Raw genomic sequence first — 22,880 nt, forward strand, 5'->3', positions numbered from 1 at the left:
TCTTAAATGCTGAATATAATGGTAGTAGGCAGACACAATTGTGGATCAGAAATGCGTTGTATGATGCATTTAAAGATGGAAAAATATTTCACTATTCTTTAATAAAGAGTAAAGTTTATTTGGCTCATGGTACTGCAGGCTGTACAAGAAGCATAGTGCAGGCATCTGCTTCTAGTGAGGGCTTCAGGAAACTTAAAATCATGGTGGAAGGAGGAGCTATTGTATCACGTGGCAAGAAAGGGAGCAAGAGAGGAGGGAAAGGTGCCAGACTCTTAACCAGATCTCACACTCTTAAAACAACCAGTTGTTTTAAACAACCCGCTCATTACGGCCAGGAGGGCACGAAGCCATTCACGAGAGATCCATCCCTATAACTCAGACATCTCCCGCTAGGCCCCACCTGCAACACTGGGGATCACATTTCACTTTTATCTCCTTTGTGTGACCCCAAAATATCTAAGACAGGTCTCAGTCAGTTTAGAAAGTTTATTTTGCCAAGGTTAAGATTGTGTCCGTGACACAGCCTCAGGAGGTTCTGAAAACTTGTGCCCAAGGTGGTCTGGGCACAGCTTGGTTTTACACATTTTAGGGAGACATGAGACATTAATATGTGTAAGGTGTACATTGGTTTGGTCTGGAAAGGTGGGACAACTCAAATCAGGGAGGGGGCTTCCAGGTCATAGGTAAATAAAAGACAGAGTTTCATTCTTTTTGAGTTTCTGATTAGCTTTTTCAGAGGAGGCAATCAGATATGCATTTATCTCAGTGAGCAGATGAATGACTTGAAGTTCTGTCTGTTCTTTGTCTGCAAGGATTTTCCTTCTGATTAGGGGATTTGTGATTAGGGTTTGTGATTAGGGGATCCCAAGATTTATTTTCCTTTCACAGCCTTTATTCTCTGCGTTTTGGTGAGTGGAGACCATATCCTCCCCCATTTTTTTTTCTTGTAGTTCTACTCTGCTTACATAAGGTAGTGTGTTGCTACCAGTGTGCCTTTGCTCTACTTCTTTTGAAACATATTGTCATTACCTTAGGCTGAAACAAAATTTACCTGATAATGGATGGGTTGTCAACCCAAAGATGCTAATGAACCTGAAGACCTTTTCTCATGGCCTTTTTAGTGGTAATTTTTTCCATTGAAACTTTTTTCTCTTATGTGAAACCATATTGATTTTCTCTTATTCTTGATTGTAATGGAGTCCTGTCATATACACATTTAACTTGAAAATTCAGCCATTCTTGCTTGGCCAAACAAAAGAGGAAGAAAAATACAGTTTCACCAAAGTGTAAGTTGTCTATACTTGGTATCTACAATGTCTCCCCTTCCACTTTCTCCACTTTAGTCAGACTTTATCCCCACCACTTTACCTGAATATTTTCTGTCAGTCTCCATGTTGCAAATTTCAGTGGTCAATTCATAGTCCTTACCAGCTGCCCTCTCAATGGCATTTGACACGGTTGATGACTCCTACCTGCTTGAAACATTTTCTTCACTTGCCTTCCAGGACACCACACCTTCCTGATTTTTCTGTAACCTTTTTACCCTTCGTTTCTCAATCTCCTAAGGATTTCTGCTTTACTTCTTCATATAAAGGAGCTCTCAGGGTTATATCTTAGGCCTCTCATCTTTTATGTCCACATTCACTTGGTGATTCCTTTCACTGGCAAAGCTTTAAATACCAGCTATAAACTATTAATTCACAATGTATGAATCTAGCCCATACCTCCCTTCTAACTTCAGATTCGTGTATATGGATGCCTGTTCAGCATCGCCACTTGGATGTCTGATTTAAATGTTGAAAACTGAACTCTTGATTCCCCACTCTGCTCCCGCTCCCCCCAAAAATCCCTGCATTTCCCACGTTATCTTCATTTCAGTTCATGACAATATTATCTTTCCACGTGCTGAAACCAAAAACCCTGGCTTTGTGCTGGTCTCTTCTCTTTATCAGACACCTTTATCTAATCTATAAGCAATTATTTTTGCTCTGTCTTTAAAATATATCAGTAAACAGGCTGGGTACTGTGGCTCATGCCTGTAATTCCAGCACTTTGGGAGGCAGGTGGATCACATGAGGTCAGGAGTTCGAGACCAGCCTGGCTGACATGGTGAAACCCCATCTCTACTAAAAATACAAAAAAATTAACCATGCATGGTGGCGCGCGCCTGTAGTTCTAGCTACTCAGGAGGCCAAGGCAAGAGAATCACTTAAACCTGGGAGGCATAGTCTGCAGTGAGCCAAGATCACACCACTGCACTCCAGCCTGGGCGACAGAGTGAGGCCCCATCTCTAAATAAATAAATAAATAAAATAAAATATATCGTAAACAGACTACTTCTCATCACCTTCACTACCATTCTTTTCCAGGCCACCACCATCTCTCACCTGTATTAGAGCAATAACTTCCTAACTGCTTTTTTCATGCTGCCTTTCAGTATGTTCTTACCATCATAGTGAGAGTGAGACTTTTTTAAAAATGTAAGTTCTATCACTTTTTAAAATTTATTTATTTATTTATTTATTTATTTATTTATTTATTTGAGAAGGAATCTTGTTCTGTTTTCCAGGCTGGAGTGCAGTGGTGTGATCTTGGCTCACTGCAACCTCCGCCTCCTGGGTTCAAGCGATTTTCCTGTCTCAGCCTCCCGAGTAGCTGGGATTACAGGCTGTGCCACCACACCTGGGTAATTTTTGTATTTTTAGTAGAGACGGAGTTTCACCATGTTGGCCAGGCTGGTCTCAAATTCCTGGCCTCCAGTGATCCGCCCGCCTTGGCCTCCCAAAGGATTACAGATGTGAGCCACTGTGCCCAGCCTGTCACTTTTTTTTTTTTTTTCAAGCTGGGGTCTTGCTCTGTTGCCCAGACTGGAGTATAGTGGCAAGATCATGGCTCATGGCAACCTCGAACTCCTAGGCTCAAACGATCCTCCCACTGTGGCCTCACAAGTAGCTGGGACTGCAGGAATGTGTCACCACACACAGCTAGTAGTTTTTAAATTGTTTATAGAGACAGAATCTCCCTATATTGCCCAGACTGGTCTTTAACTCCTGGCCTCAAGTGATCCTCCTGCTTCGGCCACCCAGGTGTTGGGATTACAGGTGTGAGCCACTGTGTCCAGTGTCATGTTGCCTTTCTACTCAGACATTCAGTGTCTTCCCAATCCCCTTACAGTGAAAAAATCAGTCTTTAGGGCTGGGTGTGGTGGCTCACGTCTGTAATCCCAGCACTTTGGGAGTCTGAGGCGGGTGGATCACAAGGTCAAGAGTTCGAGACCTTCCTGGCCAACATGGTGAAACCCCATCTCTACTAAGCATACAAAAATTAGCCAGGCATGGTGGCACATGCCTGTAATCCCAGCTACTCAGGAGGCTGAGGCAGGAGAATTGCTTGAACCCAGGAGGCAGAGGTTGCAGTGAGCCGAGATTGCGCCACTGCACTCCAGCCTGGGCGACAGAGTAAGACTCTGTCTCGGGGCAAAAAAAAAAAAAAAAAAAAATCAGTCTTTAAAATGGCCCACAAGGCACTACACTCCCTTGTATCTCTGACCTAAACTACTCTTCACTCCCTCACTGGTCTCAGAGCCTTTGTGTTGCATTCCCTTTACCTCAATGTCTTTTTCCCCATAAGCCACTTTGCCAGTTCCTTTACTTCCTTAAGTTTTTAGTCTGATGTCATCACCAAAGGCCTGCCTTGACTATTTTTATTATTCTTGTTACTTGGGCATATAAACAAGAGAAATGTATTTCTCACAGTTGTGCAGACTCGAAGTCTAAGATCAGGGTGCCAGCGTGGTTGGGTTCTGTGAGGGTCTCTTCTAGGTTTCAGATTGCCTTCTTCTCATTGTATCCTCACATGACAGAAGGAGCCCTTAATACTTTCTTAAATGTTTTATTTTGGAAATTTTCAGACATATACAAAGAAGCGTAGAGAACATTAACCATCATACTTAAATCATTCTTTTTTTTTTTTTGGAGACAGAGTTTTGCTCTTGTTGCCCAGGCTGGAGTGCAATGGCACGATCTTGGCTCACCGCACCCTCCGTCTCCCGGGTTCAAGCAATTCTCCTGCCTCATCAGCCTCCCAAGTAGCTGGGATTACAGGCATGCGCCACCACACCCGGCTAATTTTGTATTTTTAGTACAAATGGGGTTTCTCCATGTTGGTCAAGCTGGTGTCGAACTCCCAACCTCAGGTGATCCGCCCGCCTCGGCGCCCCAAAGTGCTGGGATTACAGGTGTGAGCCACCTCGCCCGGCCACTTAAATCATTCTTAACAAAATTAATAATTTCTTAATATTATCTAGTACCAAGTCCATGTTCAAATGTCCTTAATTGTCTCCAGAGTGATATTTTACAGTTGTTTTTCCTAACATGGCCCACACGTTGTATTTGGTTGATAATGACCAACCAAAACCTCTCTCCCAGCCAGGTGCTGCGGTTCACACGTGTAATCCCAGCACTTTGGGAGGCCGAAGCAGGAGGATCACTTGAACCTACAAGTTCAAGACCAGGCTGGGCAACATAGTGGAACCCCCTCTGTACAAAAAAAAAATAACAAAAATTAACTGATGTAGTGGCACATGCCTATAGTCCCAACTACTTGGGAGGCTGAAGCGGCAGAAGGGTTGCTTGAGCCTGGGAGATTGAGGCTGCAGTGAGCCATGATCATACCACTGCACTCCATCCAGAGTGACACAGTGAGATCCTCTCTCAAAAAAATAAAAAATAAAAAGTGGGCCAGGTGTGGTGGCTCACACCTGTAATCCCAGCACTTTGGGAGGCTGAGGCGGGTAGATCATGAGGTTGGAAGATCAAGACCATCCTCGCTAACACGGTGAAACCCCGTCTTTACCAAAAGTACAAAAAATTAGCTGGGCGTGGTTGCACGCGCCTGTAGTCCCAGCTACTTGGGAGGCTGAGGCAGGAGAATCACTTGAACCTGAGGGGGGCGGAGGTTGCAGTGACCCGAGATCACGCCACTGCACTCCAGCCTGGGCGACAGAGGGAGACTCCGTCTCAAAAAAATAAAAAGGAGTGTTTAACCCATAGGGTTTAAGTCTCTTCGTATGTGCTAAGCACTTCTTAGAATAGTCCTTGGCACCTAGTAAATGTTCAACTAATGTTATTCTTATTAGTCTCAGTTCCAACTTGTCATAGTATGACCATTACAGCATGCTAAATAGGATTCTAATATTTAAAGCCATAATTTTTTTGTTTTGTTTTTTATTTTTATTTTTTGAGACAGAGTCTTGCTGCGTTGCTCAGGTTGGATTGCAATGGCATGGTCTCAACTCACTGCAACCTCTGCCTCCCGGGTTCGAATGATTCTCCTGCTTCAGCCTCCTGAGTAGCTGGGACTACAGTTGCCTGACACCACGCCCCGTTAATTTTTTTGTATTTTTAGTAGAGCTGCGGTTTCACTATGTTGGCCAGGCTGGTCTCGAAGTCCTGATCTCGTGATCCACCCGCCTCGGCCTCCCAAAGTGTTGGGATTACAAGCGTGAGCCACCGCGCCCAGCCAAGACATTGGTTTTTTATATAACATGCAAGTCACCTTCTTAATTTGATAACAGTGATTTTTTTGCAACCCTAGAAGAAAAACTGGGCATATTGGGTATATAGAGACTCAGAGTTGGCCTTGAAGAAGGTGTCTTTGGAAATTTTCTAGGTCTGTCATACAGCGTTAGAAGTCAAATGTTAAAATCTAATCTTCAGCCAGGCATGTTGCCTCATACCTGTAATCCCAGCTCCCACTTCGGGAGGCCTTAGAGGATTGCTCGAGGCCAGAAGTTGAAGACCAGCCTGGGAAACATAGTGAGACTCCCCCTCTACCAAAACAACAACAACAAAAAACAATTTAGCCAGGCATAGTGGCACACACCTATATACCCAGCAGTCCCAGCTACTTGGGAGGCCGAGGCAGGTGGATTGCGTGAGCCTAGGAGATCGAGGCTGCAGCTAGCTGTGATTTGCCACTGCACTACATCCTGGGCAACAGAGTGAGACCCTGTATCCAAAAAACAAAAAAATCCTCACGAGAGATGTAACTCATACTCTGTTTTTGGCTTTTCTCTATTTATATCAAAAAGTGAGTGTAGCCCAAGATACAGTTTCATACCCTATGCTTTTCTCTAAACCTACTAATTTATTTGGAGAACTCTTAATTTTCAACTCTTAGTTATTTCAAGAGTTCTCTTGATTTTCTTAATTTCATCTATGCGTTTCTAACAGGCCAGTGTTCACAGTTGGCCTCAGAGAATTCCATAGCTGAATGAGACTTTTAAGATAACCATCCTTTGCTTGATTACTCAGTTTGATCACGGTTGTGGTCCAGTGGCAACCAGTGGTGGGTGGGTTTTTGGAGTGCCTTGGCAATTTAGAAATTGGTTCTATATGGTGTGAGATTCTGTATGTATAGATAATGACTTAGCTTCTTTACTTGAAAGAAAAGAGTACCTCTTGTTAAGGATGCCAGCAATTTGTTACTACTTTTTTTCATTTTAACAAACTAATACATATAATAATAATCAGAGCCAAAGCTGGGCGCAGTGGCTCATGCCTGTAATCCCAGCACTTTGGGAGGCTGAGTCAGGCAGATCACCTGAGGTTGGGAGTTCGAGACCAGCCTGACCAATATGGAGAAACCCCGTCTCTACTAAAAATGCAAAATTAGCTGGATGTGGTGGCGCATGCCTGTTATCCCAGCTACTCGGGAAGCTGAGGCAGGAGAATTGCTTGAACCCGGGAAGCGGAGGTTGCAGTGAGCCAAGATCGTGCCATTGCACTCCAGCCTGGGCAACAAGAGCAAAACTCCTTCTCAAAATAATAATAATAATAATAGTAATCAGAACTCTAGATCTGGGAATAACCCTGTATCTATTTCTTTACATTTTTCTTTCATTAATGTATTTATCACTTTTTTTTGTTTGTTTTTCTTTGCAGGCCTCAGCTGTTGAAGAACGCTCTGCAGAGAGCAGTAGAGAGAGGCCAGTTAGAACAGATAACTGGCAAAGGTGCTTCGGGGACATTCCAGGTTAGAGATCAGAGGCCTGGTTGTGGAGAAGTGCTTCTTAAAGTTTTTGGTTTCAGGACCTCCTTATACTGTAAAAATTTATTGAGGACCTCAAAGAACTTTTGTTTATGTGGGTTATATCTGTCAGCATTTACTATGTTAGAAATTAACACTGAGGTCTGGGTGTGGTGGCTCACACCTGTAATCCCAGCACTTTGGGAGGCTGAGGCAGGTGGATCACCTGCGGTTGGGAGTTCAAGACCAGCCTGGTGAAACCCTGTCGTCTCCACTAAAAATACAAAAATGAGCTGGGCGTGGGGGCACATGCCTGTAGTCCCAACTACTTGGGAGGCTGAGGCAGGAGAATCACTTGAACGCGGGAGGTGGAGGTTGCATTGAGCCGAGATCGCACCATTGTGCTCTAGCCTAGGTGACAGAGCGAGATTCCATCTCAAAAAAACAAACAAACAAAAAAAAAACAAAGAAATTAACACTGAGGAAAAATTTAAATATTTATTGATTTACTTTAAAATACTAGTAGAAAACCCATTACATATTAACGTAAATGACATATTTTTTAGTGAAAAATAGCTGTCCTCCCCCTACCACCTCCCAGCCTTTTTTTTGAGACAGTGTTTCGCTCTGTTTCCCAGGCTGGAGTGCAGTGGCACAATCACAGCTCACTGTAGCCTCTTATCTCCCAGGTTCAAGAGATGCTCCAGTGTCAGCCTCCCAAAGTTCTGGGATTGTAGGTGTAAGCCTATAATCCGTCTTCCCAATTTTTTTTTTTTTAAATGAGAAGTCGTCAGGCAGTGTTTACATTTTTGCAAACGTCTTTAACATCTAGCATAACAGAAGACAGCTAGTAACTGTTCTAGTTTATTTTGGGTTACTTATTTGAAGAAAATCTAACCTTACACAGAAATACAATTAGAAAAGGATGGAATATTTTAAGATAACTTTCAGATAGTTGTAGAAATTATTCTTTGATACTACACCAAAACTCAACAAATTGTTATTTTTTTAACAGCTTTATTGAGGTTGATTTGCATACCATATACAATTTAATTTATATAATTACAGTTTATAACTCAGTGATTTTCAGTAACTTTATAGAGTTGTACAACTATCACAGTCCAATTTTCGGACATTTCTGTCACCCAAAAAAGATCCCTTGTAGCCATTTGCAGTCACTCCCTATTCCACCAGCAGCCTCAGGCAACCTCTAGTCTGTTCTCTCTCTCTGCAGATTTGCATTTTGTTCACATTTCATATGGATAGAATATAGAATCATGTACTATATGATCTTTTGTGTCTGGCTTCTTTTGGCATGATGTTTTTGAATTTTATCCACGTTGCAGCATGTACCAGTACTTTCATTCTTTTTTATTGTCCAATAGTATTTCATTCTATGGATGTTGTTTATCCATTCATGAGATGATGATGGACATTTGGATTATTTCTACTTTTCAGCTAATTATGAATAATACTGCCTGTGAACATTTATGTTCAAGTCTGTGTGTGGATATGTTTTTAGGACTTGCTGGGCCATATGGTAAATTTATGTTCTAAGAAATTGGCAGTGTTTATAAGGGCTCAAGTCGTTTTGTTTTGTTTTGAGATAGGGTCTCACTGTGTCGCCCAGGCTAGAGTGCAGTGGTGTGATCTCGGCTCACTGCAACCTCCACCTCCCTGGCTCAAGCAATCCTCCCATCTTAGCCTCCCTAATAGCTGGGATTATAGGCGTGCACCACCACCATGCCTGATTAATTTTTGTATTTTTTGTAGAAATGGGGTTTTGCCATGTTGCCCAGGCTGCTCTTGAACTCCTGGGTTCAGCAAAGTAGTCTGCGTGCCTCAGCTTCCCAAAGTGTTGGAATTATAGGTGTGATCCACCACACCTGACCAGGGCTCGAGTTTCTCCATATCCTCCTCAACATTTGTTACTTTTTTTTATTATAGCCATACTAGTGGATATAGGGTATCTCATTGTAGTTTTGGTTGGCATTTCCCTAATAATTACTGATGTTGAGCATCTCTTGTGCTTAAGGCCATTTGTTTATTGTCTGTAGTGAAATGTGTATTCAAATCTTTTGCCCGTTTTTAAAATGGGGTTGATTATTCGTTAACAAGAATTCATTACTCTAGATATAAAGTCTCATCAGATTTTTTCTCCTATTCTGTGACTTTCTCAGTAGTATCTTTTGAAGTGTTTACTTTTTGATGAAGTCCTATTTATCATTTTTAAAAATTGCTTTTGCAGTTTTGTGGTTATCTAAGAAACATTGCCTAATTAAAGGTAATGAAAATTTACTCCTACGTTTTAAGAGTTTTATAATTTTGGCTCTTATATTTAGGTCTGTGATCTATATTGTTTTGTTTATAGTGAGAAGTAAGGGTATAATTTATCTTTTTGCATGTGGGTATCTGATTATCCCAGTACCTTTATTGAAAAGACTGTCCCTTCCCTATTGAATTGCCGTAGCATCTTATGAAAATCAATTGACCATAAATATAAGGGTTTATTTCTGGATTCTGAGTTCTCTTTTGTTGTTCTGTATGTGTATCCTTCGTGCCAGTACTGCACTGTCTTATTGACTGTAGCTTTATAGTGAATTTTGAAATTTGGAATTATAAGCCCTCTAACTTTTTCAGGAATGTTCTGACTATTCTGGGTCCTGTACAGTTCCATACAAATTGTCCATTTCTGCCAAAAAAAACAAAAAAACAAAAAAACAGCTGTAGTTTTGGTAGGAATTGCCTTGAACCTATAGATCAATTTGGGGAGACTCACTGTCTTTACAATGTTGAGTTTTCCAATCCATGACACAGAGGTCTCTTTATTTAATTTCTCTCAGCAGTCTTTTGTAGTTTTCAGTGTACGAGTCTTGAATTTTTTTTGTTAAGTGTATTGCCAAGTATTTTATTCTTTTTCCATGCTGTCATGAATGGTGGAAGTGTTTTCTAATTTTCGTTTTCAGGTTGTTAATGCTAACCTGTAGAAATACAATCGATTTGTCCATTGCTGTTGTATCCTTCACCCTTGCTGAACTCACCAGTTGTAGTAGTTTCTTTGTGAATTCCTTACAGTTTTCTATATACAGGATCCATTATCTGCAAATAAAGAGCATTTTACTTCTTCGTTTCTAGTCTGGATGTCTTTTACTTCTTCTGATTGCCTGATTGCTCTAGATTAACCTCCATTATAGTGTTGAATAGAAGTGGTAACAGCAGACATCTTCGCCTTGTTCCACATCCTGGAGAGAAAGCATTCAGTCCTTCACAAGTTAGCTGTAGGTTTTTCATAGATGCCTATTGGCAGGTTGAGCAAGTTCCCTTCTATACTACTAGTTTCCTGGGAGTTTTTATCATGAATGGCTTTTGGATTTGTCAAGTGGTTTTTCAGTGTCTATTGAGATGATTGTGTGGTTTGTGTCCTTTGTTCGTATGGTCTGTTAACATTATTTGTTTTGTGGTAAATTCTTTAAAGTTTAGTTGCCATGTGAAACCTGAAACCATAATCAGTGAATTTCTTGGACTGTGTTACCTTAAAATTCAATGAACTTTGAATAGATATTTTAATCCTTCATAATTTTGTAGCACGATACATTGGTCATTTGAAAAATAGTGGCACAGAGTTACATAGATTTTCCAAATGTTGGCATTTCATTATATACGACAACAAAAATTGCAGTCATTGGTATTGGCCACTGATCTTATAAGAACAGTATTTAAGTATTGGGAAGATAACAGACTCACGGTGATGGACACAAGTTTTTTAGAATTTAAATTTTCTCTTGAAAGGTTGGATTTTATCATTGGCAACAAACACTATTATTTTTTGACATGACCGGCTCTTTTAGTTCATTTGCAAGATACTGTCTACCCCATAACCAAGTCTGAATAATGATAGGTTAGCTGTCAGTTATTTCTTCAAGTAAAAAAAGTATTCCAAGTCAGGCGCGATGGCTCATGCCTGTAATCCTGGCACTTTGGGGAGGCCGAGGTGGGCGAATCACAAGGTCAAGAGATCCAGACCATCCTGGCTAACACGGTGAAACCCAGTCTCTAGTAAAAATACAAAAAATTAGCCGGGCATGGTGGCACATGCCTGCAATCCCAGCTACTCGGGAGGCTGAGGCAGGAGAATCCCTTGAACCCAGGAGGCAGAGGTTGCAGTGAGCCGAGATCACGCCACTGCACTCCAGCCTGGGTGACAGAATGAGACTCCGTCTCAAAAAAAAAAAAAAGTGTTCCAAGAAAAGTGCAGCTAATTCAGCTCATAACTTTAACAGTTACGCAAGTGCTTTTCCTGGATACCATCATGTCTACGTATGTAGCAGATACGGATTATGTGGTTCTTCCTGTTTCATCCCATAAAGTATTCTAAAGACACATTCAAAAGTTGAGATTTAATAAAATAATTTTTAGTACTTTATCAAGGGCATTCTAAGTGAATTGGTGCTCTTTTTTTAAACCATAAGTACATAGCAGTAAAGAAGACAATAACCACATATTTGTGTCTCTGCCTTTATCTGTGGTAAGCTGACAGCAGTTTTACCCACCATTGCTTCTGTACCATCAGTGCAAATGTCAAAATAGTGAAAAGGCCAGGTGCGGTGGCTCACACCTAATCCTAGCACTTTGGGATGCTGAGGCGGATGGTTTACCTGGTCAGGAGTTTGAGGCCAGCCTGGCCAACATGGTGAAACCCCATCTCTACTGAAAATACAAAAATTAGCCAGATGTGGTGGTGGGCGCCTGTAGTCCCAGCTACTCAGGAGGTAGATGCAGGAGAATGGCTTGAATCCGGGAGGCGGAGGTTGCAGTGAGCCGAGACCGTGCCATTACACTCCAGCCTGGGCAACAGAGCGAAACTCTGTCTCCAAAAAAAAAAAAAGACAGTGAAAAAGCAAATCACATCTTAGGTTTTTGTTTGTTTGTTTTTCGAGATGGAGTCTTGTTGCAGTGAGTACACTGGCTCAATCTCGGCTCAATGGAACCTCCACCTCCTGGGTTCAAGCGATTCTCCTGCCCCAGCCTCCCAAGTAGCTGGGATTACAGGCATGCACCACCATGCCTGGCTAATTTTTGTATTTTTAGTAGAGATGGGGTTTCACCATGTTGGCCAGGCTGGTCTCGAGCTCCTGACCTCAGGTGATCCCCCTGCCTCAGCCTCCCGAAGTGCTGGGATTACAGGCATGAGCCACTGTGTCTGGCCTATCTTAGTTTTATTATGCAAATAGTTTTGACCTTGCAGATCCTCTGAAAGGGTCTCAGGAACCCAGACGATTGTAACCAGACCATTCTTTGAGAACCACTAAACAGTTTTGTAGAGCATTTCTGGTTTTCTCCTTTTCCCTTTTTGCGTATTATTGCTAACCTTTGTTCCCACACCTTTCATTTTCAAAGTATGCTATGTAATTTTCTTTTGTATGATACTTTTTTTTTTTTTTTTTAGTTTATTTATTTATTTTTAGAGACAGTCTTGGTCTGTCACTCAGGCTGGAGTATAGTGATGTAATCATAGCTCACTGTAGCCTCAACTTCCTGGGCTTATAGCCATCCTCCCACCTCACCCTTTCATGTAGGTAGGACTACAGGCACGCCGCCATTTATAGCTAGTTTTTTTTATTTTTAGTAGAGAGAGGGTCTCACTATGTTGCCCAGGTTGGTCTTGAACTCTTGGCCTCAAGCAGTCCTCCCCCATTAGCCTCCCAAAGTACTAGGATTACAGGTATGAACTGCCGTGCTCCCTGATACCCTAAATATTTATCAAAATTTTTCACTGCTATTTTCCTCATAGGATTAAAAGGGCTATTTATTATTTTTTATAACTACAGCTGACCCTTGAACAACATAGGGGTTAAAGGTGCAGATCCCCCATGCGGTAAAAAAAAAATCATATATAACTTTAGATTCCCAGAAAACTTGACTATTAATAGCCTACTGTTGACCGGAAGCCTTACAAACAGTTAATACACATTTTGTATGTTGTATGTATTATATAATGTACTCTTAAAATAAAGCAAGCTAGAGAAAAGAAAATGTTATTGAGAAAATCATAAGAAAGAGGAAATATGGCCGGCCACAGTGGCTCACACCTGTAATCCCAGCACGTCGGGAGGCCGAAGCAGGCGGGTCTCCTGAGGTCTGGAGTTCGAGATTAGCCTGGCCAACGTGGTGAAACCATGTCTCTACTAAAAATAAAAAACTAGCCAGGCCTGGTGGTGGGCGCCTGTAATCCCAGCTACTCGGGAAGTTGAGGCAGGAGAATTGCTTAAACCCAGGAGACCGAGGTTGCAGTGAGCCGAAACCACACCATTGCAATCCAGCCTGGGCAACACAGCGGGACTCCGTCTCAAAAAAAAAAAAAAAAAAGAGAAAATATATTTACTGTTCATTAAGTGGAAGTGGATGATCGTCAGTGTCTTTATCCTTGTCCTCTTTGAGTTGAGTAGGCTGAGGAGGACAAGGAGATGTTGGTCTTGCTGTCTTGGGGTGGCAGGCAGAGGCAGAAGAAAATCCACATGTAAGTGGACCAGCACAGATAAAATTATGTTGTGTTCAAGGGTCAGCTATACTTCATTTTTCAGATTCAGAAAAGTGAAGTATTCTCAAATAAAATAATCTTTTTTTTTTTTTTAATTTATTTTATTTATTTATCTTTTTAGACAGAATCCTACTCTGTCGCCGAGGCTGGAGTTCAGTGGCATGATTTTGGCACACTGCAGCCCCGCCTCTTGGGTTCAAGTGATTCTCCTGCCTCAACCTCCCAAGTAGTTGGGACCACAGGCACCTGCCACACCTGGCTTTTTTTTTTTTTTTTTTTTTTTTTTGTATTTTTAGTAGAGACAGGTTTTGCCATGTTGGCCAGGCTGGTCTCGAACTCCTGGCCTTAAGTGATCTGCCTGCCTCTGCCTCCCAAAGTGCTGGGGTTTTAGGTGTGAGCACCCAGCCAAAAGAAACTTAATTTTTAGGGACATAACTGGTTAACCTGCTTATTGGGTACAGTTGTCGGTATCTTTGGGTTAGGTTGTCTATTATTTTAGGGTGGATGGAGGGTAGATGGAAGGAGAAAATATCCATAGGAGGGTTGGGACTTCTCAGTTAGATTGAATACCTGTTGAATGGGAAGAGAAAGTCCCTAAGCTGACAATTTATTGTAAAACATATCTGTGCTAATGCAGGAACTCCGACCCACCTGGTGCAGAGGAGTCTTATCTTGACCTGCTTTGGGAGAGTGTTGTCTTGATGCTTTTCTCTTCCTCCTTGGAAAACAGCTGAAGAAATCAGGGGAGAAACCCCTGCTTGGTGGAAGCCTGATGGAATATGCAATCTTGTCTGCCATTGCTGCCATGAATGAGCCGAAGACCTGCTCTACCACTGCTCTGAAGAAGTATGTCCTAGAGAATCACCCAGGAACCAATTCTAACTATCAAAGTAAGACTCGGTTGTGTATATTTAACTGGGATTAGGAGAATTTTCTTTCGAAAAAACCATGGAGGGCCAGGCGCTGTGGCTCACGCCTGTAATCCCAGCACTTTGGGAGGCTGAGGCGGGCGGATCACGAGGTCGGGAGTTTGAGACCAGTCTGGCTAACACAGTGAAACCCCATCTCTACTACAAATACAAAAAAATTAGCAGGGTGTAGTGGTGTGCATCTGTAGTCCCAGCTACTCGGGAGGCTGAGGCAGGAGAAACGCATGAACCCAGGAGGTGGAGGTTGCAGTAAGCCGAGATTGCGCCATTGTACTCCAATCTGGGCGACAGTTGCGAGACCATGTATCAAAAAAAAAAAAAAAGAAACTAAAAAAAACCATAGAGATCATGCTATTAATGTCGAAGTATTAACTACTGACTGTGAAAACCAAGAGGGAACAGCTTTACAAATTTAATATTTACAAAAAGAAAAACAAATAATCAAAACTGAATTCTTAATTTAAAGCATCTGCTTATAAGAAGTTACTTTTACTTTACTGTAAAGATTTTTCTGATATTTATTGTAATTTAGATAAATCTCTAGGTTCAAAGCAACTCTATAGTGTATTTTTTCCTACTTCTGAATGTTCACCAAAAACATCTAATTTTACTTTGAAACAAAGCCAGGATTTTAGAGTACTTACTACTTATATTATTTCTTATTAACCTAAGCCCCACAACAGAAAATACTTTATTTCAGTAAAGTATATTTACTGTAGGAGGTGGCGATTTGAGATGAGACACCCTGCCTTATCAGCATTATCACATATGGATTGGTGAGACTGCGTGACTTCTCAATGAACTATTAGAAGAGGCACAATGTTGTAGGGTGAGGGATATGGAAATTAAGTAACAGAAGAAGACAATCCAGAATATATTATTGTAAATTAAAAGGTAATTTTGAAGTCTTTTTTTTTTTTTTTTAGACGGAGTCTCACTGTGTTGCCCAGGCTGGGGAGTGCAGTGGTGCGATCTCGGCTCACTGCAAGCTCCGCCTCCCCTGGGTTCACGCCATTCTCCTGCCTCTGCCTCCTGAGTAGCTGGGACTACAGGCACCTGCCACCACCCCTGGCTAATTTTTTGTCTTTGTTTTTGTTTTTTTTTTAGTAGAGACAGGGTTTCACCGTGTTAGCCAAGATGATCTCAATCTCCTTACCTCGTGATCTGCCCGCCTCGGCCTCCCAAAGTGCTGGGATTACAGGCGTGAGCCACCGCGCCCGGCCTATTTCTATTTGCTAAATGTTTTAAGAGAAGATGAATTTGGTTAACAAGCCTTTCAGTTTCACTGATATTTACAGCTGTTTTTTGGATACTGAATCACCATAAAATATATTTTGGATATGTCTCTGTAAGAAAGATGAGAATGAAGGACTTCAGGAGCCATGATATTGTTTTGTTACTGTTTACTGATTTATGAATAATTGGTTCTGTTCATCTTTAAAAGATATTCTCCTAGATGATTATCAGTACCTATAGGTACACAATAGATGTTTAAGTAAATGGAAATAATTAAATATTTAGTTTTAGGTCTGCTGTTTATGTGCTACCTTAGAGCAAGTCACTTAACTACTTTGAGCTCAAGTCACTTAACCACTCTGGGCTTTTTTTTTTTTTTTTCTGTGAAATCAGGTATTTTCCTCAATGGTCTCTAATGTCTCTTTTCATTATAACTCTTGCCAGGTGTGGTGGCTCATGCCTGGAGTCCCAGCAGTTTGGGAGGCCAAGGTGGGAGTATTGCTTGAGCCCAGGAGTTTGAGACCAGCCTGGGCAACATAGTGAGACTTGGTCTCTATATTTTGCAAAATTTTAAAATATAGATATATGTATGTATGTGTGTATATAATTTAACTCTTGCCAAACTTATGGGCAGTAAGTAAATGTTTAATTAAATACCTTTGAACACATAGGATTCACTTAGTGTATGTCAGTTACTGTATGTGACAGGATATTAAATTGATGGGCATCTGTTTGTGGTTGAGGGAATTATCTAATCTGAATAACTAGATAACTTTCATTTCTGAATTTTTTTGTTCAGTGCATTTGCTGAAAAAAACCCTGCAGAAATGCGAAAAGAATGGGTGGATGGAACAGATCTCTGGGAAAGGGTTCAGTGGCACCTTCCAGCTCTGTTTTCCCTATTATCCCAGGTAAGCACTTAGCCTATAATAGATCACTGTAAATTTATAATCTGATTCTAAGTTACACACTCAGTTTATTTTACCCTTATTACTGTTTTAGTGAACTGGAAATACAGTCGTCCTTTGTTACGTATAGGGGATTGGTTACAGAACTGCCCGCATACCCAAATGCGCATGTACTCAGCCCTGTGGAATCCATGTATCTGAAAAGTCTGTCTTCTTTGTATGCAGGCTTCGCATCCTGTGGATGTTGTATTTCTGATCTGTGTCTGGTTGAAAAAAAAGTCCACATATAAAGTGGGCTAATGCGTTTCAAACCTGTGTTGTTCAAGGGTCAACTGTATTTGAAAATAAAGATGACTTTTAAGGCAGTATTATTTTGGAGTAAAAGGTTTTGTATAAAACCTTTTGGAGTAAAAGGTTTTGTATAAAAATAGTGATTTTAGCCAGGCATAAGATTATTTGAGATCCTTGGATGGTCATTTTGATGTTCATTCCTTCTTTATCAAGTAAATGATAATGACAGATTCTTAGAGGATTATGTATAAGTTTTTGTTTTTGTTTTTTGAGACAGGGTCTCACTCTGTCGCCCAGGCTGGAGCAGTGGTATAATCTCGGCTCACTGCAACCTCCGCCTCCTGGGCTCCATGGGATATTGAGGTGAGAGTGATCCTCTCGCCTCAGTATCCCATGTAGCTGGGACTACAGATGCGCGCCACCACACCCAGCTAATTTTTGTGTTTTTTGTAGAGATGGGGTCTTGCCATGTTATCCAGGCTGGCCTTGAACTCCTGGCTCAAGCAGTCCTCCTGCCTCAGCCTCCCAAAGTGATGGGATTATATGTATAAGTTTTAATTGTCCAATACCAAGTGAGGAGAACATTGACTGTTTCCAAGAATCTTAACTCTGCCTTCATACTGTAGAGACAGGAACACTTATCTGAAAATTTGTCTCTTGCAAATACCTTATTTATTCTTTGAAACAAAAAAATGTATTGAGCACCTCCTGTGGTCCAAGCATTGTTTCATGCACTGGGTTTAAAGCCTTTTGATTTCCAGTAAAGTACATAACATATACCACTAAGACCCTGTTTTAGCAAGACTATTGTGTAACTTTCTTATATGATTATTTCTGTATAAACATAAGTGTTACTTGGCTTAATACATATTATATAAATTTTTCAAACATTAAACATTAAATTTAATTCCCAAAGTCACACACACACACAAAATGTTGCATTCTGCCAGGTGTGGTGGGATGCACCTGTAGTCCTAGCTACTTGGGAAGGTGGGGTGGGAGGATCCCTTGAGCCTAGGAGTTTGATTCCAGCCTGGGCAGCATAGCAAGACCCTGTGTCTGAAAAAGACAAGAAACACACACACACATATATGTATGTATGTTATCATTTAAGGATATGTTAATCAAAGGAATCAAGGTTCATACCACTAAGGACAAAAAAGAGTTTAGGAGATCCTTGCCGAATATCTCTAAAGCTTTGAAGAGATTTAGGCCTTTGGGGTCTTTTTTTTAAGACTTGGAGGTCTTTTGCCAGTATTATGAGGCTGAAGTGTGTATTCCATGCAGACTGTTCATTGCTGTGCACTCATTGGCTAATACTAAATAAATGACTACGGATTAATTTTATTAAACAGTGGGTATAGAATTAGGTATGGTGAGGACTTTTATAGATTTGGCGTAACTTTATGTGTATGTTCAAAATGCGGTAAATTGTAACCTGATACATGTAACCTAACTTGACTTTTTTGGGAAGGGTGGGAAGAAGTGGAATATGTCCAGGTAAGAGCATCTAGGTTCACATTATTTTTCTTGTCTTATATGGGACTTGTGTTTTAATCTAATTTTCCCCCTATAGCCCAGGAGTTCTGTTTCCGAAGAAAGAGCCAGATGATTCTAGAGATGAGGATGAAGATGAAGATGAGTCATCAGAAGAAGACTCTGAGGATGAAGAGCCGCCACCTAAGAGAAGGTGTGGACATGTGAAAACCCCTTGTGGGGAGGACACTAAATACCTCAGAGCTGAAAAATAGTACTATAGGAGGGGCTAAAGCTAAAAAGCGTTTCAGAAACTCAGGATCCTTCTCAAATTCTTTATATAAATTTGGATTGATCTTCTCTCTTGAAAATCAAGGGCTCCAAACTTTTAGGGCAAGCCTATGTGTATCCATAGTTTAGTTATTCAAAGAAAAATAATTACATATTTCCCTAGGAAAAACGTCATGAAATTGTGTCTAGACTTCATGAATTGGTTGAATTTTTATACAATTTCAGTAAAATCTCTAGTAAAAAATTGTCACATTCCTATTTTTAACGTAAGTGACCACTTCATATGCCATTTCTCTTTAGAAAGCATCTGGTTGTCCCAACAAAACGGATCTCTTAAGTACTAAGTGACGGCGTTTGCTCTTTGGTTCTCACAGGTTGCAGAAGAAAACCCCAGCCAAGTCCCCAGGGAAGGCCGCATCTGTGAAGCAGAGAGGGTCCAAACCTGCACCTAAAGTCTCAGCTGCCCAGCGAGGGAAAGCTAGGCCCTTGCCCAAGAAAGCACCTCCTAAGGCCAAAACTCCTGCCAAGAAGACCAGACCCTCACCCACAGTCATCAAGAAACCTAGTGGTGGCTCCTCAAAGAAGCCTGCAACCAGTGCAAGAAAGGAAGTAAAATTGCCGGGCAAGGGCAAATCCACCATGAAGAAGTCTTTCAGAGTGAAAAAGTAAATTTTATAGGAAAAAAGGGTATCATGATGAAATTCAAAATCTTATTTTCTAAGGTCAGTGTGCATTTGTTTAGTTTTGATGCTTTTCAAATTACATTATTTTCCTCCCCTGTGAACATTGTGGGGAGGGACTCTAAATAAACCAGTTTAGGCATTTGCTAGCTTTAGGTGCTTTTCTTGGTGCCTGCCCTTTTCCTTGTTCATTTTAATTTCTGCAATAATCCTGGACTTTCCTAAACTATGTAATGTATACTTGTCCTTTTTCTCCGCCTCCCTCAACCCCCTATTGTTTTTATGGTCAGCTTTGCCTTTTTTTTTCTTCCAATTTTATCTGAACAGTTGCAGAGATTTTTATATTTGTAGAAAGCATCAAGAACGGTATGCCAGTCAGGTCCTGGAAGTAAAATGGAGGCGCAATATAGCACTGACTGAGTTGTAAAGCCTCCTGCCTGGAGACTTCAGTTATAGCTGTAATAATTAATCTTATTTATAAAAGCCACTCCACTAACCTTTTCTCTCCAACTGTAAACACAGAGACAGCTTCGGGAATAAGCCAAAAACAGTGTGATCTCATTAGATTTTGAAGATATATGATTCCTTTGGGCTACATTTCATATTGATCCGTTTCTAGGTATTTTTCACTGGCCCAAAGTATTGCATTCCCTTAACGGCAAGCACAAGTTCTCTATATCACTTGTTTTTTGTTGTTGTTGTTGTTGTTGTTGTTTTGAGACGGAGTCTTGCTCAGGTGCCCTGGAGTGCAGTGGTGCAATCTCAGCTCACTGCAACCTCCGCCTCCTGGGTTCAAGCAGTTCTCCTGCTTCAGCCTCCCGAGTAGCTGGGATTACAGGTGTGCACCACCACGCCCGGCAATTTTTTTGTATTTTTAGTAGAGATGGAGTTTCGCCATGTTGGTCAGGCTGGTGTCGAACTCCTGACCTCAGGTGATCCACCTGCCTCGGCCTCCCAAAGTGCTGGGATTATAGGAGTGAGCCACTGCGCCCGGCCTATCCCACTTGGTTTTTGACTGAAGGGGAAGTATAGAAATATATTGATTTGTGATTTCTGGTGTCACCTGTGTTACCAAAAATCAAAACAAATTTTTTTTTTTTTTTTTTTTGAGACAGAGTCTTGCTCTGTCGCCCAGTCTGGAGTGCAGTGGCGTGATGTTGGCTCACTGCAACCTCCGCCTCCCAGGTTCAAGTGATTCTCCCACCTCAGCCTCCTGAGTTGGGACTACAGGGGCACACCACCACGCCCAGCTAATTTTTTGTATTTTTAGTAGAGATGGGGTTTCACCGTGTTAGCCAGGATCGTCTCGATCTCCTGACCTCGTGATCCACCCACCTCAGCCTCCCAAAGTCCTGGGATTACAGGTGTGAGCCACTACTCACAGCCCAAATCTTCTTGATCATATGTTTAAATATATTTTTTAATATTTGGAGCATGAGTTGTCACTTCTTGTTTGCCTTTCTTATAAGGAAATGTTGGAGAGTTACATCATTGCTAATGCAGAAATGTTAAGTGGAAAAATATACAGTTTGGTAAAATAAACTAGATTCTACATTTATTTGTGGGTTTTTTTCCCCTCCTTTCTTTCCACAGCACTTTTGATATCAAGCAAGTGGCTTCCTTTTTGAGATATTAAAAAAAAAAAAGAAAAGGAAAAAAAGTAAATGAAGCCCAACTACCTAACCCTTTCTTATTTGTATTTGTTTTAGTATTGTGAAGTTGTGTTAAATAGTACTAGCTAGAAATACAAATTTCTGGTTATCATTTCTTTTCCCTGTGGCACTTGACATTTTAATTGTCTTAAAGTTTTTGAAGTACATCTTCTGGCCCCTTGAGTACTGCCAGAGGCAAAAGATGTTTGTTTCTTATTCATTCCACTTTTGTCTCCTGGGATCCCTTCTGTAGCCTAAAGTATGGCTGAGAAATGGACTGAGAAGATTGGCTTGAATTAGATCATAATCATGTGTGATCCCATCATGAGTTCATTGGAATTTGTGTTGCATGTAAGGCAATCTTTCCTGTTGTAAATCTTCCTTTTTTTATGTACATATATTTTGAAAAATATGAATAAACATGAAATTTTAAAAGCTGCTGAACCGTAGCTTATATTTAAAGGTTTCCAGTATAGTATATCTTCAGAAGTAGCTAAGTGTCGCCCTCACTTTAAGTCTTTTCCACTTCTTGAAATGAACACCATCATTTTCCTTTTTAAATACAAGCTCCAGTTCATGTGTTTTGGAATTCTTATAGAGGGTAAACGATGTTTCCGGATACATTGAATGCTAATTACTTAATGAGTCAAAGGTTTAAAAAATCATTTTGTATTTTATTAAGGACTGGTTTCAAGATCATAGAGTACAATCATGTTCAATAAATGTTCAATGTTCATGTAAGTCCTTGGACTAGAAAAAATTACAGTACTGCAAAATATAACAGATAATATAACAGATAAACCCTAGACATCAAATTCTAGAAGTAATTGTAGTAATTACTCCTGTGCTCTCTAGCAAGTAATGATTCTTAATAGTATGGATGTTAGGTACCTGTGCTCAGAATTCTGTACTCCTCTGGAATCAAAAGTTGGGAGATTTTGGTTGGTTTCTTTGCTTTATGATAATGCTTTTAAAAAGACTTACTGAATAATCACCTGGTGGCTGTATTGCACACCAGGCACTTAAGCACAGGCTGAGAAGTTTAGATCATTTAAAGTTTCTTCCAGCTCTAACATTCTGTTAACTATAAGGACATTTTGTTTCAGTGTGATGTAAAGGGAAAAGACAGGAGGGTCTTTGCACTCTTCCACCAACATCCACAACTGTCAAAGACATATGCCTTACTTACATTGAGATAAAAGAATGTTTGATTTTTCCCTTCCAGGCGTTCCAAAGGAGCAAAACATATTTATAATTTTTACTTCCATGTTCAGAAAGGGGAACAACAAACCCCAGAGGTAATCCCAGAAATCTGTAGCATGGATCAATAGCTTCAGTACTCTGTTGGTGGCTTAGTGACCTCATTTACAGTGTTTCATACACTCTGAAACTACCTACAAGCTACCTTTGATAAATGAGTCTCAGAAAGTGCTGGGAGAGAGATTGTTGGCTTCTTAACCTAAAAAATGAGGAAGGAAAGATACCATTGCTGAGAAATTTGGAGACCTTTCCTTAGCACTATGACAGAAGCATTCATTGCACATGGATTCTGACTAAGCATCCACATGGACTTAATGAAAGGAAACCTGGTTCTGTATAAATCTTAGGAAGCAGGTGTATGTTTTAATCATGTCTTTTGGGTATAATTAACAGGAAAATAACCTGAAAACAAAACTAAACAATCTGCTAATACCTTTTGACGTTTGTTTTTTCATCATTCCTGTTTTTCCAAATTTTGTTAGCCCTTGTCAAGGTTTGCTAACCAATTCTTAATTAATACTTACTTTAAAGAGCCTGTGAAATTATTCTCTCTCAGGCTGTGATCCTCTTGCCGTCTTGATACGTCATGA

General features: G+C 40.7%; 1 protein-coding gene across 7 annotated transcripts in view; it reads left to right on the forward strand.

Moving 5' to 3' along the window:
• Positions 1-21,468, forward strand: part of HP1BP3 (heterochromatin protein 1 binding protein 3) — a 45,370-nt gene extending 23,902 nt beyond the window's left edge. For all 7 annotated transcript variants that reach the window (XM_024250856.3, XM_024250861.3, XM_024250857.2 and 4 more), the window contains 5 exons: positions 6,945-7,035; positions 14,298-14,457; positions 16,532-16,643; positions 18,508-18,621; positions 19,073-21,468. In XM_024250856.3, the coding sequence (XP_024106624.1) occupies positions 6,945-7,035; positions 14,298-14,457; positions 16,532-16,643; positions 18,508-18,621; positions 19,073-19,367 (772 nt within the window). In that variant the 3' untranslated portion in view covers positions 19,368-21,468. The remainder of the gene's footprint in view (positions 1-6,944; positions 7,036-14,297; positions 14,458-16,531; positions 16,644-18,507; positions 18,622-19,072) is intronic.
• Positions 21,469-22,880: the final 1,412 nt, after the last annotated feature.

Source organism: Pongo abelii, chromosome 1 (genome assembly GCF_028885655.2).
Source record: "Pongo abelii isolate AG06213 chromosome 1, NHGRI_mPonAbe1-v2.0_pri, whole genome shotgun sequence".
Classification (NCBI taxonomy): domain Eukaryota; kingdom Metazoa; phylum Chordata; class Mammalia; order Primates; family Hominidae; genus Pongo; species Pongo abelii.